This window comes from Oncorhynchus masou, chromosome 28 (assembly GCF_036934945.1).
Source record: "Oncorhynchus masou masou isolate Uvic2021 chromosome 28, UVic_Omas_1.1, whole genome shotgun sequence".
In the NCBI taxonomy this organism is placed as follows: domain Eukaryota; kingdom Metazoa; phylum Chordata; class Actinopteri; order Salmoniformes; family Salmonidae; genus Oncorhynchus; species Oncorhynchus masou.
The window spans coordinates 38788921-38816182 of NC_088239.1; the positions used below are offsets into that span (position 1 = coordinate 38788921).

General features: G+C 40.3%; 1 protein-coding gene across 1 annotated transcript in view; it reads right to left on the bottom strand.

Annotated features, from left to right (window-relative positions):
• Positions 1-2324: 2324 nt before the first annotated feature.
• The window catches only part of LOC135517558 (zinc finger CCCH domain-containing protein 15-like), a 34744-nt gene continuing 9806 nt past the window's right edge, over positions 2325-27262 (bottom strand). Inside the window, exons 3-10 of the mRNA XM_064941971.1 lie at positions 23414-23519; positions 14795-14947; positions 14599-14699; positions 13245-13427; positions 12819-12965; positions 12586-12687; positions 12299-12431; positions 2325-2587 (exon numbers count right to left, since the gene is read on the bottom strand). Of these exons, the coding sequence (XP_064798043.1) occupies positions 2415-2587; positions 12299-12431; positions 12586-12687; positions 12819-12965; positions 13245-13427; positions 14599-14699; positions 14795-14947; positions 23414-23519 (1098 nt within the window). The 3' untranslated portion in view covers positions 2325-2414. The remainder of the gene's footprint in view (positions 2588-12298; positions 12432-12585; positions 12688-12818; positions 12966-13244; positions 13428-14598; positions 14700-14794; positions 14948-23413; positions 23520-27262) is intronic.

Below are 27262 nucleotides of genomic sequence, written 5' to 3' on the forward strand. Positions count from 1 at the left end.
TAACATCCTGAAGATTGATTCTGCACTTAGTTTGACCAGTTTCGTCGACCTGTAATATGTAATTTGGAAGTTTTGATGCAAAATTATCCTGGACCAGAAGTAATTTTTCGGGCATTTGAGCTGAAAGTGGTAGCAAATGCTGCTACATGGACACTAGAATTGAACATTATGAAACAAAACGATTTATTGTTGAACTCGGACTCCTTGCACTACATTCTGATGGAAGATCAAAGGTAAGGGAATATTTATGTTGTAATTTTGTATTTCTGTTGACTCCAACATAGCGGAGAAATATTGTTACGTTTGAGCGCCGTCTCAGATTATTGCCATGTTAGGCTTTTTCCGTAACGTTAAAAAAAACGTGACACAGCGGTTGCATTAAGAACCAGTGTATCTTTTTAATTATATGTAGAACATGTATCTTTAGTCAAAGTTTATGATGAATATTTCTGTTATCTGGCGTAGCTTTCTATAATTTCTCCGGACATTTTGGAGAATTTTCTGAACATGGCGTCAATGTAAACCGAGATTTATGGATATAAAATGCATATTATCGAACAAAACATGAATGTACTGTGTGACATGTCATATGACGGTCATCTGCTGAAGATTTTCAAGAGGTTAGTGATTGATTATTTTTTTAATCCTGCTTTTGTCACTTTATCTTTTGTGGTACAAAATGGCTACGTTTGTTCTTTGTTTTGGTGGTGGTCTAACATATATATATGCTGTGTTTGACGTAAAACATTTTAAGAATCTGACACGCTGGGTAGATGAACAAGGTGTTTATCTTTCATTTGAGGTATTGGACTTGTTAATGTGTGGAGGTTAAATTTACATTTACGTCATTTAGCAGACGCTCTTATCCAGAGCGACTTAAATATTTCTAAGAATATTTTTGCATTCTCTGCGCCACCGTTTCAGCTGAAAGGGGGGTGTAGTTCCTGTAGGTGAACCCATAGGCTTAACAAGATAAAGCATGGTGGTGGTAGCATCATGCGGTGGGGATGTTTTTCAGTGGCAGGGCCTTGAAGACTAGTCAAGAATGGGTTGAAGATGAACAGAGCAAAGTACAGAGGCAATTGATGAAAATCTGTTCCAGAGCACTCAGGACCTCAGACTGGGGTGAAGGAGGGAGTGGCTTCGGGACAAATCTCAATGTCCTTGAGTGGCCCACCAGAGGCCGGACTTGAACCCGATCGAACATCTCTGGAGACCTGAAAATAGCTGTGCAGCGACACTCTCCATCCAACCTGACAGCTTGAGAGGATCTTCAGAGAATGGGAGAAACTCCCCAAATACAGGTGTGCCAAGCTTGTCGCGTCATACTCAAGACTCAAGGCTGTATCGTTGCAAAAGGTGCTTCAACAAAGTGGTAAAGGGTCTGAATACTTATGTAAATGGCATAAGTTAAATACATTTGCTAAAATAAAACAGAAAGTTTATGCTTTGTCATTGAGGGAAAAAATCTATGTAATCCATTTTAGAATAAGGCTGTAACGGAATGTGTAAAAAGTCAAGGGGTCAGAATACTTTATAAATGTCATGTTCATCCAACCATGTTCTATTTTGCTAATTGTAGGCTGTCTGTAATGCCTCAATATTTCATGTGTGCAAAGTGCCAAATCTTTATTTAGTGTATTATAGGGTAAGCATTAGAATAAGCTGCCTCAATATTTGCATTCCTTGGTGAGATCTTTCTGATTAATTGTCAGTATTGTGGAATAATTCTATTTTTAAGGTAAGATGAATGGAAAAAGCTGACCCGAGAGCAATGTTTGCCTTTCTTTCGCTCCTATCAATATCGACACACTTAGCGAACACTCTCTTTGCGTGGTGTTTGGCAAATGCATGTAACATTGTCGGTCTTTGTAGGAAAGACGCATCGTTAAAAACACGCATAAGCCTTAAATTCCATCGCTGTCAGGAAACCGGGCCCAGGATGTATTCCTCATGGTCTCTATGTCATGGGTCTTTATTCTGTAAAACTCAATATATGTAGATCCCAAAAGTGTAAAATAATTGCATGAATATGGAATTGCTCTTAATCTGCTATTCAATCAGTTTTTTATACTACAACCCTACGTCCCTGTTGTACCTGCTCAAAAGGAGTTGCACAATCTGTCATGGTATGGTCTAATAATACATGTCAGGAGGATGTTTATTAGATAGAACCCAAAATCAATATACAGGATTCATTACAGACAGAAAGAACTGGTGATTTCACATGAACCCGATTCAAGATGTACGCCCTCTCAAATCCTTTTCACTCTTTTTGCAATCAGGACCACTGAGGGGGAAAAGAAACAGCAGCAGCAACAAGATGTGAGCATCAGGATGTTTTATTGTGAATCTGTTTTAGACATCTCTTATTCATAGTCCATGAGGCACTGTTCTACTAGAAGTCATCATTGTCAGTCATCCAGGTCCAGTGTGTTGAGTTCCTCATCCAGTTCGTCCAGGTCCTCGCCGGTGAAAAGGTTCTCGTCCACAGGCACAGGCTCTGCTTCCTTGTCGTCGAGAGTCTCGTCTTCCCCATCGTGCCCGTTCTCCTCCACACCTCCGCAAGCACCGTTCAGCTGGTCATCTGGGAGATGGTGAAAGGCACAGGTTCAGAACATCACATCTCCTCAGTCAAAGGCATCAGCATCTGTGCTGTGACCCATGAACGGAATTGTAATGGCAGGTGACGTGGCAAGGGAGTCATTGAACTTTGTGCAAAGGGCACCTGGGATTAGAATGTATCTTTTTGGACTTTTAATATAGCCATTGATTCCTGAAGAATATAACTTCTAAATTCCTCATGGTGGGGTATGACAGTTAGTTCAACTGTCATACCCCATCAGAACCCAAAATATAAGCTTGTTTTACTCAATTGTTTACAATTACATTGCTTACAAACACTATATAGATTAAAGGGGAAATCCTCAGTTGAAACTAAGTGTTCTCCCTGTCCATTTCGGTAAAAAGCTATGGGATTAGGCTGGAATTCACTCAAATTCATACAGCGCTATGGATGCAAGGACTGACCATCCATGATATCAAAATTATAGTTTTAACCAGGGGTTGGAACCGGTTCAGTGAACAGAACCCGAAAACATTTTTCACAGAACAGAAATGTAACCGGGAACGAAAGTGATCCATATTGTTGCGGGAACAGAACGGTTATTTTAAAAGCATGGAAATAAGTTAACATTATTTTTCGTTCCAGGCATTTATTTCTAGTCCCACAAGCTGAAAATATGTCAGTGTGTGTGCAGGCTCCCTGCCCCTCCCAAGTATAGGGTACTGTACTGATGTTAAAACAGTGATAAGATCGGAGAGGTTTTTATTAGCAAAAGAATGGATTCACTTTTTGAATGTTACTTGACTTCCTATGGCTGGGGGGCAGTATTGAGTGGCTTGGATGAATAAGGTGCCCAGAGTAAACTGCCTGCTGCTCAGGCCCAGAAGCTAAGATACGCATATTATTAGTAGATTTGGATAGAAAACACTCTGAAGTTTCTAAAACTGTTTGAATGGTGTCTGAGTATAACAGAACTCATATGGCAGGCAGAAACCTAAGAAAAAATCCAACCAGGAAGTGGGAAATCTGAGGTTTGTAGGTATTCACGTCTTTGCCTCTCCAGTTGTGTAAATTTGATCCGATTGCACTTCCTAAGGCTTCCACTAGATGTCAACAGTCTTTAGAACCTTGTTTCAGGCTTCTACTGTAAAGGGGGAGTGAATAATAGCTGTTTGACTAAGAGGTCTGGTAGAATGCCATGAGCTAAATCATGCTCCTTTTCATTTCGAAAGACAAAGGAATTGTCCGGTTGAAACATTATTGAAGAGTTATGTTAAAAACATCCTAAAGATTGATTCTATATACCGTTTGACATGTTTCTACGAACTGTAATATACCCTTTTTACTTTTCGTCTGGACTAAGTGCCTGCTCCTCATGAATTTGGATTTGTGAACTAAACGCGAACAAATTAGATGTATTTGGACATAAATTATGGACTTTATCGAACAAAACAAACATTTATTTTGGAACTGGGATTCCTGGGAGTGTATTCTGATGAAGATAATCAAAGTGAATATTTATAATGCTATTTCTGACTTCTGTTGACTCCACAACATGGCGGGTATCTGTATGGCTTGTTTGGTGCCTGAGCGCTGTTCTCAGATTACTGCATGGTGCGCTTTTTCTGTAAAGCTTTTTTGAAATCTGACACAGTGGTTGCATTAAGGAGAAGTATATCTTTAATTCCATGTATAACACTTGTATTTTCAACAACATTTATGGTAAGTATTTCTATAAATTGATGTGGCTCTCTGCAAAATCACCGGATGTTTTGTAAGCAAAACATTACTGAACATAACGCACAAATGTAAACTGAGATTTTTGGATATAAATATGAACTTTATCGAACAAAACATACATGTATTGTGTAACATGAAGTTCTGTGAGTGTCATCTGATGAAGATCGAAGATCTCCATTTCTGCTTTTTGTGACTCCTCTCTTTGGCTGGAAAAATGGCTGTGTTTTTCTGTGACTAGGCGCTGACTTAACATAATCGCATGGTATGCTTTCGTCGTAAAGCCTTTTTGAAATCGTGGTAACAAAAAATGTATCTTTAAAATGGTGTATTATACTTCTATGTTTGAGGAATTTTAATTATGATATTTTTGTTGTTTGGATTTGGCGCCCTGCACTTCCACTGGCTGTTGTCAAATCGATCCCGTTAACGGGATTTCAGTCGTAAGAAGTTAAGGATTACTATAGGCCTAGTTATCATGTTTCACATTGGATTTATTCATTACAAAAAAAAGGTTAAACATGTTTTTAATTCTGGTGACGCTCTGCACACACAAGTTGTTAGCTAGCTCAAAAGGACATTCAAAGTCCCTTCATAGAAGCTGCTCCTCCAAGGTATAATTCTGTGGACCCAATTGAGATAATGCATGTCATAACAAGATGCCTAGTGCTTCAAGCCTGCTCTTCAGGCTTCACACTTCTTCTGCCATAGGCTACACTTGTCTGTTCATCACGCATGTGATGTACTGGACGACCAGTTCTTATAGCCTTGAGTCGTACCCTTATCCTAATACTCCTCTGTTACTCTGGTGATGTAAAGATTAATCCAGGCCCTGTTGCCTCTAGTTCCACTCCTATTCCCCTGACGCTATCATTTGTTGACTTCTGTAACCGCAAAAGCCTTGGTTTCATGCATGTTAAAATCAGAAGCCTCCTCCCTAAGTTTGTTTTATACACTGCTTAAGCACTCTCTGCTAAACCTGATGTCCTAGTCATGTCTGAATCCTGGCTTAGGAAGGCAAACCACAATTCTGACATTTCCATCCCCAACTACAACATTTTCCACCAAGATAGAACTGCCAAAGGGGGTGGAGTTGCAATCTACTGCAGCGACAGCCTGCAGAGCTATGTCATGCTATCCAGGTCTGTACCCAAACAGTTCAAGCTTTTACTTTTAAAAACCCACCTTTCCAGAAATAAGTCTCTTACTGTTGCCGCTTGTTATAGACCCCCCCTCAGCCCCCAACTGTGTCCTGGACACCATGTGAATTAACTGACGTCCGTAATGGATCCGTGGTCAAACAATAACCCCTCATCACTGTCAAACGCTCCCTAAAACACTTCAGTAAGCAGGCCTTTCTTATCGACCTGGAAACATATTGACCTCATTCCGTCAGTAGAGGATGCCTGGTTATTCTTTAAAAGTGCTTTCCTCACCATCTTAAAATAAGCATGCCCCATTCAAGAACAGATATAGCCCTTCGTTCACTCCAGACCTGCCCTTGACCAGCACAAAAACATCCTGTGGCGTACTGCATTAGCATGAAATAGCCCCTGCGATATGCAACTTTTCTGTGAAGTTAGGAACCAAATGTGCACAGGCAGTTTGGAAAAGCTAGCCTTTGCTTTCCTAACAGAAATTTGCATCCTGTAGCACAAACTCCAAAAAGTGTGGGACACTAAATTCCATGGAGAATAAGAGCACCCCCTCCCAGATGCCCACTGCGCCTAGGAAACAGTCACTACCGATAAATCTACGATAATCGAGAATTTCAATAAGCATTTTTCTACGGCTGGCCATGCTTTCCACCTGGCTATCCCGGTCAACAGCTCTGCACCCCCCACAGCAACTTGCCCAAGCCTCCCCCATTTTTCCGTCACCCAAATCCAGATAGCTGATGTTCTGAAAGAGCTGCAAAATCTGGACCCCTACAAATTAGCTGGGCTAGACAATCTGGACCCTCTCCTTCTAAAATTATCCGCCATAATTGTTGCAACCCCTATTACTAGCCTGTTCAACCTCTTTCGTATCATCGGAGATCCCTAAAGATTGGAAAGCTGCCGCGGTCACCCCCCTCTTCAAAGGGGGTGACACTCTAGTCCCAAACAGTTAAAGACCTATATCTATCCTACCCTGTCTTTCTAAAGTCTTCGGAAGCCAAGTTAATAAACAGCTTAACGACCATTTCGAATCCCACCGTACCTTCTCTGCAATGCAATCTGGCTTCATGGGTGCGCCTCAGCCACGCTTCAAGGTTTTAAACAATATAACCGCCATCGACGAGAGATATTACTGTGAAACTGTATTCATTGACCTGGCCAAGGCTTTCGACTCTGTCAATCACCACATTCTTATCGGCAGTCTCAACAGCATCGGATTCTCAAATGACTGTCTCGCCTGGTTCACCAACTACTTCTCAGACAGACAGAGTTCAGTGTGTCAAATCGGAGGGCCTGTTGTCCAGACCTACGGCAGTCTCTATGGGAGTTAATATTTTTACAGCTTATTAGCGCACACCTAATATGTTCCGTTCCCCCTGTTGATGTTTATTATATATTAAGGTTGAACCAAAAGATTACATGTAATAAAAATTAAATACAAACACCCCTCACTATTGTCATTGGTTACACTAACTGCACTGTGGATCTACATAACCTGGTTTAAGTATTTATTACATTAAACCTGAAGAAGGAACAGTGATGCCGAAACACTGGTAAATACCCATTAAATTGCTGGAAGACTACACATGGAGTGCGCTACTTTATTTTGATAGTTTATAGTCTCAATGGGGGTGCCGCAGGGTTCAATTCTCGGGCCGACTCTTTTCTCTGTATACATCAATGATGTCTGGGGCGGCAGGGTAGCCTAGTGGTTAGAGCGTTGGACTAGGAACCAGGTTGCAAGTTCAAACCCCCGAGCTGACAAGGTACAAATCTGTCGTTCTGCCCCTGAACAGGCAGTAAACCCACTGTTCCTAGGCCGTCATTGAAAATAAGAATTTGTTCTTAACCCTCTTGGTGTTAGGGGGCAGTATTTTCATTTTTGTAGAAAAAAAGAAACCGTTTTTAAAAGGGATATTTTGTCAGGAAAAGATGCTAGAATATGCATATAATTGACAGCGTTGGATAGAAAACACTAACGTTTCCAAAACTGTAAAGATATTGTCTGTGAGTATAACAGAAATGATGTTGCAGGCGAAAGCCTTAGAAAAATCCAATCCGGAAGTGCCCCAGGTTTTGAAATGGCTGCGTTCCAATGACTCCCTATATGGCTGTGAATATACCATCACCGAGCTTACGCTTTCTACGTATTCCCCAAGGTGTCTACAGCATTGTGACGTAGTTTTACGCATTTCTGTTGAAGAATAGCCGTACGGGGGCACATTGCGTAAGTGGTCACACGGTGGCTCCGAGAGAGATTCTCGCAAAAAGTGCAGAGGTAGCCAATCGGTCCTAGAGACAAAGGAACTGTCCCGACGGATATATTATCGAATAGATATTAGAAAAACACATTGAGGATGGATTCGAAACAACGTTTTCCATGTTTCTGTCGATATTATGGAGCTAATGGCGATTTCTCAGCCAAACGTGAGGAACAAACGGAGCTATTTCGCCTACAAAAATAATATTTTGGGGAAAAAAATAAACTTTGGCTGTCTACCTGGGAGTCTTGTGAGTGAAAACATCCGAAGTTCATCAAAGATAAACGATTTAATTTGATTATTTTTCTGATTTCCGTGACAAGTTTGCCTGCTGCTAGCAAGGCATAATGCTATGCTAGGCTATGATAAACTTACACAAATGCTTGTCTAGCGTTGGCTGTAAAGCATATTTTGAAAATCTGAGATGACAGGGTGATTAACAAAAGGCTAAGCTGTGTTCCAATATATGTCACTTGTGATTTTCATGAATAGGAATATTTTCTAGGAAGATTTATGTCCGTTGCGTTATGCTAATTAGTTTCAGATGATGTAACGGTCCCGTTCACGGGCTGGGCATCCCTACAGGTTAACTGACTTGCCGAGTTAAATAAAGGTAAAAAAAATAAGATAAATAAATGTCGCTCTTGCTGGTGATTGTCTGATCCACCTCTATGCAGACGACACCATTTTGTATACTTCTGGCCCTTCTTTGGACACTTAACTAACCTCCAGATGAGCTTCAATGTCATACAACTCTCCTTCGTGGCCTCCCAACTGCTGTTAAATGCAAGCAAAACTAAATGCATGCTCTCAACCGATCGCTGCCCGCACCCGCCCGCCCGCCTAGCATCACTACTCTGGACGGTTCTGACTTAGAATGTGGACAACTACAAATACCTAGGTGTCTGGTGAGGCTGTAAACTCTCCTTCCAGACTCACATTAAACATCTCCAATCCAAAATTAAATCTAGAATCGGCTTCCTGTTTCGCAACAAAGCATCCTTCACTCATGCTGCCAAACATACCCCCGTAAAACTGACTATCCTACCAATCCTTGACTTTGGCGATGTCATTTACAAAATGGCCTCCAACACTCTACTCAGCAAATTGGAAGCAGTCTATCACAGTGCAATCCATTTTGTCACCAAAGCCCCATATACTACCCACCGCTGCAACCTGTATGCTCTCATTGGCAGGCCCTCGCTTCATATTTGGCACCAAACCCACTGGCTCCAGGTCACCTATAAGTATTCGCTAGGTAAAGCCCCACCTTATCTCAGCTCACTGGTCACTATAGCAGCAGTCACCCGTAGCACACGCTCCAGCAGTTATATTTCAGTGGTCACCCCAAAGCAAACTCGTCCTTTGGCCGCCTTTCCTTTCAGTTCTCTGCTGCCAATGACTTGAACGAATTGCAAAAATCACTGAAGCTGGAGACATATCTCCCTCTAAATTTAAGCATCAGCTGTCAGAGCAGCTAACCGATCATTGCACCTCTACATAGCCCATCTCTAAATAGCTCACCCAACTACCTAATTTCCATGTTATTTATGTTTTTGCTCCTTTGCAACCCAGTATCTCTACTTGCACATTCATCTTCTGCACATCTATCACTCCAGTGTTGAATTGCTAAATTGAAATTATTTTGCCACTATGGCCTATTTATAGCCTTTACCTCCCTAATCTTACTACATTTGCACACACTGTACATAGATTTTTATATTGTGTTATTGACTGTACGTTTGTTTATCCAATGTGTAACTATGTGTCGCACTGCTTTGCTCGATCTTGGCCAGGTCGCAGTTGTAAATGAGAACTTGTTCTCAACTGGCCTACCTGGTTAAAACCTCTTGATACTACCCATCCCGGGTCCGGGAGCGTAATCATCAACTGACACTAATTAGCGTAACGCAACAGACATAAATATTACTAGAAAATATTACTATTCATGAAATCACAAGTGAAATATATTGAAACACAGCTTAGCCTTTTGTTAATCACCCTGTCATCTCAGATTTTGATTATGCTTTACAGCCAAAGCAAGACAAGCATTTGTGTAAGTTTATCGATAGCTAGTCATAATGCTATGCCAGACTAACAGCAGGCAACCTGGTCACAAAAATCAGTAAAGCAATCAATTTAAATTGTTTACCTTTGATGAGCTTCGGATGTTTTCACTCACGAGACTCCCAGTTAGATGGCAAATATTCCTTTTTTCCAAAAATAATATTTTTGTAGGTGAAATAGCTCCGTTTGTTCTTCACGTTTGGCTGAGAAATCGACCGGAAATTGAGGTAACGACAACGCCAAAAAATATTCCAAATTAGCTCCATAATAGACAGAAACATGGCAAACGTTGTTTATAATCAACCCTCAAGGTGTTTTTAAAATATCTATTCGATAATATATCAACCGGGACCGGTGGCTTCTTAGTAGAGAGAAACAATTGCCGCATTTGTCCTTTACACACAAAACATTGAAAGAATTCAGCTGACCACTGATGCAATGTTGACGTTCAGGCTCATTTTTCAAAATCAAAGCCTGAAACATGCTTTGGGGCTGTTTTTCTGCAAAGGGACCAGGATGACTGATCCGTGTAAAGGAAAGAATGAATGGGGCCATGTATCGTGAGATTTTGAGTGAAAACCTCCTTCCATCAGCAAGGGCATTGAAGATGAAACGTGGCTGGGTCTTTCAGCATGACAATGATCCCAAACACACCGCCCGGGCAACGAAGGAGTGGCTTCGTAAGAAGCATTTCAAGGTCCTGGAGTGGCCTAGCCAGTCTCCAGATCTCAACCCCATAGAAAATCTTTGGAGGGAGTTGAAAGTCTGTGTTGCCCAGCAACAGCCCCAAAACATCACTGCTCTAGAGGAGATCTGCATGGAGGAATGGGATAAAATACCAGCAACAGTGTGTGAAAACCTTGTGAAGACTTACAGAAAACGTTTGACCTCTGTCATTGCCAACAAAGGATATATATAACAAAGTATTGAGATAAACTTTTGTTATTGACCAAATACTTATTTTCCACCATAATTCGCAAATAAATACATAAAAAAATCAGTGATTTTCTGGATTTTTTTCTCCCATTTTGTCTGTCATAGTTGAAGTGTACCTATGATGAAAATTACAGGCCTCGCTTATCTTTTTAAGTGAGAGAACTTGCACAATTGGTGGCTGACTAAATAATTTTTTGCCCCACTGAATGTCCAAATAGCCACTTGTTGGTATCGTGTTCAGCCCAGTAATCCATCTTCATGAGGTGCGAGCACTTCATCCAGACAAAAACTTTAAAAGTTCCATTATAGTCCTTTAGAAACATGTCAAACAATGTATGGAATCAATCGTTAGGCTGTTAACATAAAACATAAATGTTCCAACCAGAGAATTCCTATGTCTGAAGAAAAGCACTGGAACGAGAGGTGACTCTGTCGGGAGCGAGCGTCATGAGACCAAAGCTCTCTGCCAGACCACTGACTCAGAGGTCTCATGAGCCACTCCTTTATAGTAGAATCCTCAAACCAGTTTCTAAAGACGGTTGACATCTAGTGGAAGCCCTAGGAAGTGCAACCTCATCCATATCTCAATGTGTATTTGGTCAGCCAAGCTTTGAAAAACTAAAAACCTCAAATGTCCCACTTCCTGGTTGGATTTTTCTCAGGTTTTCACCTGCCATATGTGCTGTTATACTCACAGACACCATTCAAACAGTTTTAGAAACGTCAGAGTGTTTTCGATCCAATACTAATGATAATATGCATATATTAGCATCTGGGACAGAGTAGAGGCAGTTCACTCTGGGCACGCTATTCATTCAGAAGTGAAAATGCCACCCCCTATCCCAAAAAGGTTAAATAAAGGTGAAAATGATATATAATAATATATACGTAAACTAGCTTGCCTGCTCAATCCGCACTGATTGGTGAAGTAATTTAATATTTATTTAAAGTTTATTTAAAGCTAAAATGAAAAAAAGGGAAAAATACTTGAGACTATATAAAACAGTTACTTTTTGGGGGGGGGTTGAACCGATTCAGAACTTTCTTTTGCTGGTCTATTTTGTAGCTTCTGTTTAAAATGAAACGATTGGGAAAAAAAAAATCCGTTCCAATCCCTGGTTTTAACCATGTTTTACTTTGTTTACAAACATTGGAGTAAGACAAGCTTATATTTTGGATTCTGACAGGGTACGATAGTTGAACTAAGCCCATGAGGCATTTATAAGTATTATTCTTCAGAAGTCAATGGGTACATATCATTAACTTATAAATCCAAAAGTGGATGTACCAACTTCAGATTGTCCCTTTAAAACTATAATTTTGATCAAAAGGATGGTCAGTCGTTGTATCATTAGGTATGTCTGCGAATTTGAGTTTATCAGCTGTTTACAGAAACAAGTCTCTCGGATTGCCCCTTTAAAGGCTGAGGGCCAATTGTGTGATCGAAAGAGGTTTAAAGACAGGCATGTTATGGAAAACACATTGGGATAGTAATAAATGCTTTGAAAAAAGAGATCAAGGAAGATGTGGCTTCCATTAATTTTATTGGCAGAATAATTTGAAACGCTCACCATTCTTTTCCTTTGTTGGCTTTGATTTGGCTGTGAATCTGTCGACTGCAGCAACAGTTATTCCGGTGTTGTCAACTTCCTTTGGAACAAACCTGGCTAGATCAACATCCTGGAACTCGTGAACATATTCAACCTGTGGGGGGGGGGCAGTATCAATGGCATACATATGTATCACTTCATGATAATTAAATATGGTGTAGCACCTACACACTTTAAGGTACTTCAGTAAAGATTTCCTGAGTATCCCCAGAGATGCATACCTATTGAAAAATGTGTTTCAGGCTTACCTCAACGTCATCATTGTCCTCAACATATTTTATGTCATCAGCCTCCTCATCGTCATCATCAGCCAGATCAGGACAGAACTCAAATACTTGACGGCCGCTTACCTACACAACAAAAACAACTCGTGTTAGTATTAAAATGTTTTCCACTTATCTGTAAGATGTGATACGGCAATCAAAATACATGATTATTTCGAGCTTTAGCAACATCCTCTGAAAACAAAATCAAAGCTCACCCCAAAGGACCTGCCAGCTTTGAAATCAGCCTTCTTTTTCTCCATGTCTTGCTCTGCCTTGGCCACTTTTTCTTGCCTTTTCCTCTTTTTCCAGGCCAAGAAGGTCTCCAGAGTTATCCGGGTGACATTTGGTCCTAGGGCAGATCGCTGACATACAAAGTCATTTTTTTGTAAACATTTCTTAATCTCAGCACTGTTATTGAAGTTAGATTTTTTTTTATATGTTGGTCACTGAGTGATCTCAAACATTAACAGAGTTGACAGACAGTCCTGGCATCCATAGCTCTTTATGTATTTCAGAGTGGATAAAGTAGCAGGGCTGCCGATTGAAACAAACATTGTGGCTTGAAGAGTAATATGGGCAAAATAATAATAAGACAAATCTCAAGGAGGAACATGAATTTTAGTGAAAGTGGTCAAATCTACCTCATTCTCTATCAACTCTTCCATTGAGATTTCATCTTCCTTTTCATCCTTCTTCTGGTCTTTCTTGAGCACAAACCCAGCAGGCAATGCATGGCGGTACATACAAGTGTCAGCTCCACTAGGACATACCCAAAACCAACCATATTTGTTGTTTTCAATGGCATCAAGGAAATGCTTGCAAACCTACAAGACGATAAAAGCAGAAGTAAGTCTATTGCATTCAGAAAGTATTCAGACCCCTTCACTTTTTCCACATTTTGTTACGTTACAGCCTTATAAAAAAAAATCCCCCCTCAATCTATACACAAATTGCAAATTGATTGAAAATAAACTGAAATATCACATTTACATAAGTATTCAGACCCTTTACTCAGTACTTTGTTGAAGCACCTTGGGCACCGATTACAGCCTCTGGTCTTCTTAGGTATGACGCTACAAGCTTTGCATGCCTGTATTTGGGGAATTTGTCCTATTCTTCACTGCAGATCATCATCTCAGGTTGGATGGGGAGCATCGCCGCACAGCTATATTCAAGTCTCTCCAGAGATGTCTATCGGGTTCAAATCCGGACTCTGGCTGGGCCACTCAAGGTTATTCAGACATGTCCCGAGGCCACTCGTCTTGGCTGTGTGCTTAGGGTTGATGTCTTGTTGGAAGGTGAACCTTCAGCCCAGTCAGAGGCCCTGAGTGCTCTGGAGCAGGTTTTCATCAAGGACCTCTCTGTACTTTGCTCCGTTCATCTTTGCCTCGATCCTGACTAGTCTCCCAGTCCCTGCCGCTGACAAACATCCCGACAGCATGGTGCTGCCACCCCCGCGCTTCACCGTAGGGATGGTGCCACGTATCCTCCAGATTTTATGCTTGGCATTCAGGCCAAAGAGTTCAACCTGGTTCCATCAGACCAGAGAATCTTGTTTCTCATGTTTCTCTCAAAATTCCTTCGACCTCATGGCTTGGTTTTTGCTCTGACATGCATCGCCAACTGTGGGACCTTAGACAGGTGTGTGCTTTCCCAAATCATATCCAATCAATTACATTTACCACAGGTGGACTCCAATGAAGTTGTAGAATCATGTTAAGGATGATCAATGGAAACCGGATGCACCCAAGCTCCATTTCAAGTCTCATGGCAAAGAGTCTGAAACCCTATGTAAAATTGAAAAAACAGTATTCGCTTTGATATTATGGGGTATTGGGTGTAGATTGAGGAGGATTTGTTTTTTGTTTTTTAAATCCATTTTAGAATAAGGCTGTAACATAAAATGTGGAAACGGGGAAGAGGTCTGAACATTTGCTGACTGCACTGTATAGTAGTGATGAATCTTAGCTTTTAGAGTGATGTGCCAAAACATACAATTTGAGTTTTTGAGCTTTGAGCTTTTTTCTTTTCAGCTTCTCCGTGCTTCTGGTTCACAACCTCCTCCAACTTCTTCTCATCCCAATTATCCATGGTGTCTATACAAAACAGGATAAATAGTCAGCTCTACAAAACCCAGCAGAGATATCAGCTGTTTATTCACTGCTGACAACACTGATTAGAAGACACTAACCTTTCTCAAGCTCGTCATCTCTCTTGTCAACGTAGAGGCTCCGTTTTTCACACTTCCTCTCGAGTGTCAAATCATGGGAGAACTTGCACTTGTCTCCTTTGGTGCATTGGCCTTGCTTGAAGAAGGCACAGAGAACTGACTTTGGGTCCACCCCTGCAGAATTAAGAGGAAAATGTAACAAGTACTGTATGTTTCTTCTCGCACTCATTACCTCAGGGTCTTTCCTGCCACTGTTGCCAGATGGGTGGATTGAATAGTATAATTACACAAATGTTTTTCTTATTCTCTTTTGTTATTGTAACCCAACAGAGGATAACAATAATGCGTAATGATTTAAATTATGTACAGTACCAGTCAAAAGTTTGGGTTTTGCTTTACTTTTACTACTTTGTAGAACAGAAAAGACATCAAAACTATGAACACATAGAATCTGTAGTAACTAAAAAGACTAGTAACAAACAAAAAAAAAGTGTTCAATCAAAATATATTTTCTAAACTTTAGATTCTTCAAAGCAGCCGCCTTGCCAGCTTTGCACTCTTGGCATTCTCTTAATCAGCTTCACCTGGAATGCTTTTCCAACAGTCTTGAAGGAGTTCCCACATGCTGAGAACTTGTAGGCTGCTTTTCCTTCACTCTGCGGTCCAAACCATCTCAATTGGGTTGAGGTCGTGTGATTGTGGGTTGCCAGGTCATCTGATGCAGCACTCCATCCCTCTCCTTCTTGGTCAAATAGCCATTAAACCTGGAGATGTGTTGCGTCATTGTCCTGTTGAAAAGCAAATTATAGTCCCACTAAGCGCATACCAGAAGGGATGGCGTATCGAAGCAGAATGCTGCAATAGCCATGCTGGTTAAGTGTGCCTTGAATTCTAAATAAATCAGTGTCACCAGCAAAGCGCCCCCACGCTTCATGGTGGGAACCACACATGCGGAGATCATCCGTTCACCTACTCTGCTCATCACAAAGACATGGGGGTTGGAACCAAAAATCACAAATCTGGACTCAGCAGCCCAAAGGACAGACTTCTACTGGTCTAATGTCCATTGCCCGTGTTTCTTGGACAAAGCAAGTCGTTTCTTCTCATTGGAGTCCTTTAATAGTGGTTTCTTTGCAGCAATTCAACCATAAAGGCCTGATTCACACAGCTTCCTCTGAACAGTTGATGTTGAGATGTGTCTGTTACTTGAACTCTGTGAAGCATTTATTTGGGCTGCAATTTCAGAGGCTGGTAACTCTAACAAACTTATCCTCTGCAGCAGAGGTAACTCTGGGTCTTCCTTTCCTATGGGGAGCCTCACCAGAGCCAGTTTAATCATAGCGTTTGATGGTTTTTCCCGAATGCACTTACATTTTCCCGATTGTCGGACCTTCATGTCTTAAAGTAATGGACTGTCATTTCTCTTTGCTTATTTGGGCTGTTCTTGCCATAATATGGACTTGGTATTTTGCCAAATAGGGCTATCTTCTGTATACCACCCCTACCTTGTCACAACAACGGATTGGCTCAAATGCATTACTGAGAAAATAAATTCTACAAATTCACATTTAACCTTTTAAAAGATAGGGGGCAGCATTTTCACTTTGGATGAATTGTGTGCCCATAGTGAACTGCCTCCTACTCTGTCCCAGATGCTAATATACAGTGCCTTGCGAAAGTATTTGGCACCCTTGAACTTTGCGACCTTTTGCCACATTTCAGGCTTCAAACATAAAGATATAAAACTGTATTTTTTGTGAAGAATCAACAAGTGGGACACAATCATGAAGTGGAACGACATTTATTGGATATTTCAAAGTTTTTTAACAAATCAAAAACTGAAAAATTGGGCGTGCAAAATTATTCAGCCCCCTTAAGTTAATACTTTGTAGCGCCACCTTTTGCTGCGATTACAGCTGTAAGTCACTTGGGGTATGTCTATCAGTTTTGCACATCGAGAGACTGACATTTTCTCCCATTCCTCCTTGCAAAACAGCTCGAGCTCAGTGAGGTTGGATGGAGAGCATTTGTGAACAGCAGTTTTCAATTCTTTCCACAGATTCTCAATTGGCTTCAGGTCTGGACTTTGACTTGGCCATTCTAACACCTGGATATGTTTATTTTTGAACCATTCCATTGTAGATTTTGCTTTATGTTTTGGATCATTGTCTTGTTGGAAGACAAATCTCCGTCCCAGTCTCAGGTCTTTTGCAGACTCCATCAGGTTCTCTTCCAGAATGGTCCTGTATTTGGCTCCATCCATCTTCCCATCAATTTTAACCATCTTCCCTGTCCCTGCTGAAGAAAAGCAGGCCCAAACCATGATGATGCCACCACCATATTTGACAGTGGGTATGGTGTGTTCAGGGTGATTGACTGTGTTGCTTTTACATAACGTTTTGCATTGTTGCCAAAAAGTTCAATTTTGGTTTCATCTGACCAGAGCACCTTCTTCCACATGTTTGGTGTGTCTCCAAGGTGGCTTGTGGCAAACTTTTAACTACACTTTTTATGGATATCTTTAAGAAATGGCTTTCTTGCCACTCTTCCATAAAGGCCAGATTTGCGCAATATACGACTGATTGTTGTCCTATGGACAGAGTCTCCCACCTCAGCTGTAGATCTCTGCAGTTCATCCAGAGTGATCATGGGCCTCTTGGCTGCATCTCTGATCAGTCTTCTCCTTGTATGAGCTGAAAGTTTAGAGGGACGGCCAGGTCTTGGTAGATTTGCAGTGGTCTGATACTCCTTCCATTTCAATATTATCGCTTTCACACTGCTCCTTGGGATGTTTAAAGCTTGGGAAATCTTTTTGTATCCAAATCCAGCTTTACACTTCTTCACAACAGTATCTCGGACCTGCCTGGTGTGTTCCTTGTTCTTCATGATGCTCTCTGCGCTTTTAACGGACCTCTGAGACTATCACAGTGCAGGTGCATTTATACGGAGACTTGATTACACACAGGTGGATTGTATTTATCATCATTAGTCATTTAGGTCAACATTGGATCATTCAGAGATCCTCACTGAACTTCTGGAGAGAGTTTGCTGCACTGAAAGTAAACCTCACTGAGCTCGAGCTGTTTTGCAAGGAGGAATGGGAGAAAATGTCAGTCTCTCGATGTGCAAAACTGATAGACATACCCCAAGTGACTTACAGCTGTAATCGCAGCAAAAGGTGGCGCTACAAAGTATTAACTTAAGGGGGCTGAATAATTTTGCACGCCCAATTTTTCAGTTTTTGATTTGTTAAAAAAGTTTGAAATATCCAATAAATGTCGTTCCACTTCATGATTGTGTCCCACTTGTTGTTGATTCTTCACAAAAAAAATACAGTTTCATATCTTTATGTTTGAAGCCTGAAAAGTGGCAAAAGGTCGCAAAGTTCAAGGGGGCCAAATACTTTCGCAAGGCACTGTATGCATATTATTATTACTATTGGATAGAAAACACTCTGAAGTTTCTAAAACTGTTTGAAATATGTCTGTGAGTATAACAGAACTCATAGGGCAGGCAAACTTCCAAACAGGAAGTGGAAATTCTGGGGCTGGTTGATTTTCAACTCATCGTCTATTCACATTCAAATAAGATATGGATCTGTTCGCACTTCCTACGCATTCCACTAGATGTCAACAGTCAGAAGAACGTGGAATGAAGCCTTTAGTGTGATGTGGGACCGGATGGCCGCTATTTTGAGTCACTGGTCTGGCAGAATGCCAGTTCCTGGTTACGCGCAGTAGTCATTATATCGCCTTGCGTTCCATTACTTTGTAGACAAAAACGAATGCTCCGGTTGGAATGTTATTGGATATATATGATAATAGCATCCTGAAGAGTGATTCTCTACTTAGTTTGACCAGTTTATTCGACCTGGAATATAACTTTAAGTTTTCGTCCGAGTTCGCCTGGACCAGCGCCAGCTTTTGGACATGTGAACTAAACGTGCTAGCAAAAGTAGCTTATTGGACACCAGTAATGGACATTATGGAACAAAACAATGATTTATTGCAACGATTAGGACTCCTTGCACTGCATTCTGATGAAAGATCATCAAAGGTAAGGGAATATTTATGATGCAATTTCGTATCTCTGTTGACTCCAACATGGTGGAGAAATATATTTACTTCTGAGCGCCATCTTTTTTCGTAACGTTTGAAAAAAAATCTGACACAGCGGTTGCATTAACAACCAGTGTATCTTTAATTATATGTAAAACATGTATTTTTCGTCAAAGTTTATGATGAGTATTTCTGTTATATGACGTGGCTCTCTGTAATTACTCCGGATATTTGAGGCATTTCTGAACATGGCACCAATGTAAACCGAGATTTGTGGATATAAATATGCATATTATCGAACAAAACATAAATGTAGTGTGTAACATGATGTCAAATGAGTGTCATCTGATGAAGATTATCAAAGGTTAGTGATTAATTATCTCCAATTCTGCTTTTGTGACTATCTTTGGCTGGGAAAAATGGCTGTGTGTTTTTTTGGATTTGGTGGTGATCCAACATAAATATATGTTGTGTTTTCGCTGTAAAACATTGTAAAAATCGGAAACGATGCGTCGATTAACAAGATGCTTCTTTCATTTGCTGTATTGAACTTGTTAATGTGTGAAAGTTAAATATTTCAAAAAAGTATTTTTGAATTTCCCGCGCTGCCTTTTCAGCGGAATGTTGGGGGGGGTTCCGTTAGCTGAACCTGTGTCCTAGACAAGTTAACAAGGGACACCTGTTAATTGAAATGCATTCCCGGTGCCACCTCATGAAGCTGGTTGAAAGAATGCCAAGAGTGTGCAAAGCTGTCATCCGAGCAACAGGTGGCTACTTTGAAATATATTCTGATTTGTCTAACACTATTTTGGTTACGACATGATTCCATGCGTTATGCAGTTTTTGATGTCTTCACTAGTATTCCACAATGTAGAAACTAGTCAAAATAAAGAAAACCCTTGAATGCGTAGGTGTCTCCAAACTTTTGACTGGTACTGTACATCAACAACAAACATTAACATTCATTACAAACTCATTCATTGAAACACGCAATACAATCTTTAAGAACTTTATTAACATTACAGTGAACATTAATTTGTTAACACTGTTACAAATGCTTTTACATGTTAGTGTTAAACTTGTAATTTGAGACAGCTCTTTTATAGAGCCCTCATACGTTGCAATAAACTTTTCTTTACAGAGACAACTTAGAGCGAACATTGCAAATTGGGTTAATTGAAACCTGATATAACCCTCCAGAGAAAACTGAACTAATGGAATGAATAATGTGCCAAGTTTTCTATTTGGAATTTTAACAGCTCTTATAGTATCTCTGTAACAAGACAGCAATGATGCAACTATGCACACCGGTTAGCTTTTCAAGACGGAGGATACACAGTAGTTTGCCTGGTGCACAAAGATTGTCTGAAAATGCTCAGTTTATAGCATAATACCTTTTTGCACCTTTGCCCTGTTCTAATTATTGACAAACATTAGTGGTGGGAAGTATGCATAAGCCTAATCAGTGATTAATCCTGACAATATGAGTTTCCTAAGCATTCAATAGGGTAAGGTCGCAAAACGTCCTTTTAGATTAAACAGGGCATTTTCTGAATCTATGTACAGTTGAAGTCGGAAGTTTACATACACCTTAGCCAAATACACTTAAACTCACCTCACAATTCCTTACATTTAATCCTAGTAAAAATTCCCTATCTTCGGTCAGTTAGGATCACCACTATTTAATGTGAAATGTCAGAATAATAGTAAAGAGAAAGATTTATTTCAGCTTTTATTTATTCAATCACATTCCCAGTGGGTCAGAAGTTCACATACACTCAATTAGTATTTGGAAGCATTGCCTTTAAATGGTTTAACTTTGGTTAAACGTTTCAAACACACAAGCATCCTACAGAAAGCTGGGTGAATTTTGGCTCATTCCTCCTGACAGAGCTGGTGTAACGGAGTTTGTTGACCTCCTTGCTCGCACCCGCATTTTCAGTTCTGCCCAAAGATTTTCTATGGGATTGAAGTCAGGGATTTGTGATGGTATTGGAGTGGCCTTGACTTTGTTGTCCTTAACTTCTTATGGATGAGGGGCAGTATTGAGTAGCTTGGATGAATAAGGTGCCCAGAGTGAACTGCCTGCTACTTAGGCCCAGAAGCTAGGATATGCATAGTATTAGTAGATTTAGATAGAAAACTCTGAAGTGTCTAAAACTGTTTGAATGATGTATTCGAGTATAAAAGAGCACATATGGCATGCAAAAACCCGAGAAAAAAATCCAACCAGGAATTGGGAAATCTGAGGTTTGTAGGTATTCAAGTCGTTGCCTATCCAAGATAGTGTAAATTTGATCCAGGCTTCCAATGTGAAGGAAGAGTGAAAAAGAGCTGTTTGACTAAGGGGTCTGGCAGAATGCCATGAGCTGCATTCCTTTTCATTTCGAAAGACAAAGGAATTGTCCAGTTGAAATATTATTGAAGATTTTAACAAAACATCCAAAAGATTGATTCTATATATTGTTTGACATGTTTTTACGAACTGTAATATAACTTTTTTGACTGCCTGGACTAAGTGCCTGCACCTCATGAATTTGGATTTGTGAACTAAACGTGCGAACAAAAAGGAGTTATTTGCACATAAACGGACTTAATTAAAAAAAAAAACATTTGTGGAACTGAGATTCCTGGGAGTGCATTCTGATGAAGATAATAAAAGGTAAGTTAATATTTATAATGCTATTCCTGACTTCTGTTGACTCCCACAACATGGTGGGTATCTGTATGGTTTGTTTTGGTTCCTGAGCGCTGTTCTCAGATTATTGCATGGTGTGCCTTTTCCGTAAAGCTTTTTTGCAATCTGACACAGCGGTTGCATTAAGGAGAAGTATATCTTTAATTCCATGTATAACACTTGTATTTTCATTAACATTTATGTTGAGTATTTCTGTAAATTGATGTAGCTCTCTGCAAAATCACCGGATGTTTTGGAAGTAAAACATTACTGAACATAACACGCCAATGTAAACTGAGATTTTTGGATATAAATATGAACTTTATCCAACCAAACATACATGTATTGTGTAACATGAAGTCCTATGAGTGTCATCTGATGAAGATCGTCAAAAGGTTAGTGATTCATTTTATCTCTGCTTTTTGTGACTCCTCTGTTTGGCTGGAAAAAAGTGTTTTTCTGTGAATAGGTGCTGACCTAACAATCGCATTGTATGCTTTTGTCATAAAGCCTTTTTTTAAGTCGGACACTGTGGTGAGATAAACTTGTTAATCTTTAAAATGGTGTTTAATACTTGTATGTTTGAGGAATTTTAATTATGAGATTTCTGTTTGAATTTGGCACCCTGCACTTTCACTGGCTGTTGTCAAATCGATCCGTTAACAGAATTTCAGCCCGTCTCATCCCTAAGAAGTTAAGCCATTTTGCCACAACTTTAGAAGTATGCTTGGGGTCATTGTCCATTTGGAAGATCCATTTGCGGTCAAGCTTAAACTTCCTGACTGATGTCTTGAGATGTTGCTTTAATATATCCACATAATTTTCCTTCTATTTTGTGAAGTGCATTAGTCCCTCCTGCAGCAAAGCACCCCCACAACATGATGCTGCCACGCCTGTGCTTCACAGTTGGGATGGTGTTCTTCGGCTTGCAAGTCTCCCGCTTTTTCATCCAAACATAACAATGATCATTATGGCCAAAAAGTTATATTTTTGTTTCATCAGACCAGAGGAAATTTCTCCAAAAAGTACAATCGTTGTCCCCATGTGCAGTTGCAAAACGTAGTCTGGCTTTTTTATGTCGGTTTTGGAGTAGTCGGTTTTGGAGTCGTGGCTTCTTCCTTGCTGAGCGGCATTTCAAGTCATGTCGATAGAGGACTCGTTTTACTGTGGATATAGATACTTTTGTACCGGTTTCCTCCAGCATCTTCACAAGGTCCTTTGCTGTTTTTCTGGGCTTGATTTGCACTTTTCGCACCAAAGCACGTTCATCTCGAGGAGACAGAATGCATCTCCTTCTTGAGCGGTATGACGACTGCGGGGTCCCATGGTGTTTATACTTGCATACTATTGTTTGTACAGATGAACGTGGTACCTTCAGGCATTTGGATATTGCCCCCAAGGATGAACCAAACTTGGAGGTCTACAATTCTTTTTTCTGGGGTCTTGGCTGATTTCTTTTGATTTTCCCTCATCATTGTCAAGCAAAGAGGCACTGAGTTTGAAGGCAGGCCTTGAAATACATCCACAGGTACATCTCCAATTGACTCAAAATGATGTAAATTAGCCTATCAGAAGCTTCTAAAGCCATGATGTAATTTTCTGGAATTTTCCATGCTGTTAAAAGGCACAGTCAACTTACTGTATGTCAACTTCTGACCCACTGGAATTGTGACAATGAATTATAAGTGAAATAATCTGGTCTAAACAATTGTTGGAAAAATGACTTGTGCCATGCATAAAGTAAACGTCCTAACCGACGTGCCAAAATTTAGTTTGTTATTAAGAAATTTTAGGAGTGGTTGAAAAATGAGTTAATGACTCCAACCTAAGTGTATATAAACTTCCAACTTCAACTGTACGAGAAGAAACTTTGTAGCTGAATATAGAAGACATTTCCATCCTCACCTTTAGCGACTTTCTGAGCAGCCACCACTGGCTTGAAAAGCTCGTTCAGCTCATCTAACTCTTTCTTCTTGTCACCCTTTTTGTTCTTGTCCCCTTCAGCAGCAGCCTAGGAAAACAGGATCTAGTTAGTCACAAGTCCACAACAGGATCCAGGTTTGCCGACCTCCTGACCTAATAGCAAGCAATAGCTTGAGATTAGGCGGCTTTATATCCATTTACATTTTCCAGAAGGTGCCTTATTTTACCTTGTGTAGCAAGAACATTGAATGAACTGTCATTGGGACTTACATACCTTAAGGGAACATTTTGACATTTGCTGTATGGTTAGTGAGAAAGTCCATATTGCAAATGTACGGTCCCTTACTAGACGTCCGAAAACGTTGGTAAAATTCGCGGACGGCGTCGGGCCAAGCGGCAGGGCCAGACCTACCGGGAAGTCATCAAATTAACTTTGTCAGACATTCGGTTTCCGTTTTATAAAATAATCAAATTTAGGTCATTTTCCGCTGTACCGGAAAATCCCACAAGAGGGCATAAGCAATCATATTGCAATTGGACAAAACATCACGAATCACGACAGGGCCTTATCTCGAAAACTGAAAATATTTCGAAGCCGAAACTTGGTGAGCGTAGGTTTGGCATAATGGGCAGTTGGCCCCGAACAAGATGGCGTCTAGGCCTCAACGGTTTTTGAGTTATGGCCATTTCTCTGGGATTAACCCCTTAACAATTAAAAGAAGGTGTTTACATCACAGTTTGCATTGACTTCTCTCCCCATATGAATACATTAGCTGCACCCCTAAATTCAACCTGAAGCCTATATGGGTTATGAATGCCGTATGAACCTGTCTTCGGTAACAGTCCATCAGGCCAGTATGAGGTCTACCTGTGTCGATTCTAAGCTTCCTGGACCAACCGGAAGTGGTTAAAATCACCCTAAAAGTGTATATCCATACCCTGCCTGCAGTTTGATAGACATAGTGCATTCAACCCTGTGTAAATCAGTCAGTTTTTATGGTAAAGACTTAACTCAGGATTCTGTAATAGAATACCCAATGAGGATGTGTGTTGACTTATAGCTTCCTGTGCCAACCGGAAGTGCCATAATTGGTGTCTCAGGGGCTGTTTCGAGGGGTTAAAAAAAAATCAGATCTTTCCAAAACTTCATATATATGATTAGACAACCCCCATGAACTGTAAATCAGTCATTTTTCCCATAAAATTTCTAAGGAAAACTAAAATCACACACACACACACACACACACACACACACACACACAGCTTTGAAGGAGGGACCCATTGAGGTGCGTAGAGACATACACTGCCTGCATTAGTTAACCTTGTTGGAACTTTTAAAGAAACGTCAGACCTAGATTTCCGAAACTTTAGAATCCTGTTTTAGACCGCAGGTCGATAGTGCATGGTGAGTTACGTGGCTCTAGACGGTTCTCGGACCGAGAAACAGCCTCGTACATTTGCAATGACTTCAATTCATTTTTGCATCACGAAAATGTCGACATTTGGAAATGTCCCAGAGTCTCAAGACTAAGTGCATTGTGACCGTCTTGGCACATAGACACAGAACCCAACGTTTCTGTCCGATAGCTCATTCAAGGACCCCATAGCAAGTCATGGAAAAAAATGGATTTTCAGCACCAATTAGGGTTTTGCTCGGACACCAAATGACCTATCGAGCCGAAACTTGGGATTCGGGGTCGCCTCAGCTAGGCCTACACATAACATAAGAAATGGACCAGCAGCTAGAACGTAACTACGTGTTTTATGTTTTTTTATGGTTTGAACCGAAGGCGGTGTGAATTTGGGGCCAGCTCTGAAGTATGTGATACTTGGCTACTAAACGAGTTGGAAAAAGTGGGTTTGGTGTCAGTTTGTATCAGTTTGGTGTCAGAATGATATCTAATTGACTGATGGACGGTGACTTGGTGACTCTTGACCATTTGCAATATGTTTAAACAGTGAGGTACCATCACCAAAATGGCATTCTGAAATCAACCCTAACGAGCGATGGAGAGGTACCAGAATCACTGCCCAGCCATCCCGAGTTCATCGGGCCAGTCAATTTAGCATTCCTGCACGATTTTTATAGCATGACAAATTTGTGATGGTAAATGCCCATTGAACCATATTGCAAATGCACAGTGACTTTGCAAAAGTGAGAAAACATAAACAAATGGACATAATGAAATCAACACAACTATCACTGCCAGGCCATCCTGTGTTCATCAGGCCAGTCAATTTTGCATTTCTGCATGATTTTCGAGCATGCCAAATTCATGATGGTAAATGCCCATTGAAACATATTGCAAATGCGCGTGCATTTGCAATATGATTCAATAGTGAAAAACACATCACCAATTGGACATGATGAAATCAACACAACGAGCAATGCAAAGGAGCAACTATCACTGCCCGGCCATCCTGTGTTCATCAGGTCAGTCAATTTTGCATTTCTGCAGTATTTTTGAGCATGTCAAAATTGTGATGGTAAATGGCAAAAGGACATAACATCCTGATTTGACATTTTCAAATCTTTCATATTGCATTTGGACAAAAAAAGTGACTTTTGACTTCCTATGAAATCATATTACAAATGGACAAAACATATGCACAAGTAAAAAATAAAATAAATGATAAAAGTTAAAAGTATATTCTACAGTTCTTACACATGATTAATTGACAAAAAGCGGTCCAGAAAAACGGTCCAGAAAGCACTTTTTGAAGGGGGTGATACGTTTTTGAAAAAAAGTTCACATTTCCGACTTTCTATGAAATCATATGCCTTATGCACAAGTAAAATAAAATAAAAAATGATAATAAAATATGACTAAAGTATGTTGATACAGTTCTTATACATGTGTAATTGACACAAAAATCAAAAGAATTTCAAAAAACGGTCCAGAAAGCACTTTAAGGGGTTGCTAGGTTTTTGATGTTGCTTTTAGATGTTGACTTGTGTTGCATTTGCATATGGCATTTGCAATCAACTTTGAACGAAATGACGCCGCATTGAGTGGTATTGGACACCGTGTATATGGTTTGTCCAGTGCCAATGACTTCCCATTCATTTTTGTCTATTTCAGGGGGGTGTTCCCTTACTCAGCCAATTGTCCACTTGGTTGGTCCTATGCCATTTGAAATTTCACAAAATATCCACAGGAAAGTATTATCAAACAGACTTTTTAAAATGCTTGTTCTGCTGTTGAAATTCCTATCTGGCAGTACACATGCATCGGGTGGATGTATTTATGTCTTATGTGCATGCCTCAGGGAATTAAAAAACTCAATCACGAGAGCTAGGCACAGAGTCATGAGATTTGATGCCAGTTTAAAGAGATTTTATTCAGTACTTTTGTATCAGGGTTCGTACGCATTTTGACAGATAGAATTTCATGACTTTTAACAAAATATCCTTTATGCATGTATTAAAAAGTATGCTTAAAGTGGTAGACTCAAAAGCTGCTCTCTGGCGCCATGTCGCACCATCTGTCATGGTGCAAGGCACTTAACTTTTTATGGCTGGGGGACAGTATTGAGTAGCTTGGATGAATAAGGTGCCAAAAGTAAACGGCCTGCTCCTCAGTCTCAGTTTCTAATATATGCATTTTCTTATTAGTATTGGATAGAAAACACTCAAGTTTCTAAAACTGTATGAATGTCTGTGAGTATAACATAACTCATATTGGCAGGCAGAATCCTGAGTTGAAATCAAAACAGGAAGTCAGAAATCTGAGCTTTGTATGTATTCACCAGAGTCCCCAATGAAATCCCCTTGAGATATGAATGATGTTGCACTGCCTAGGGGTTCCACTAGATGTCAACCATCAATAG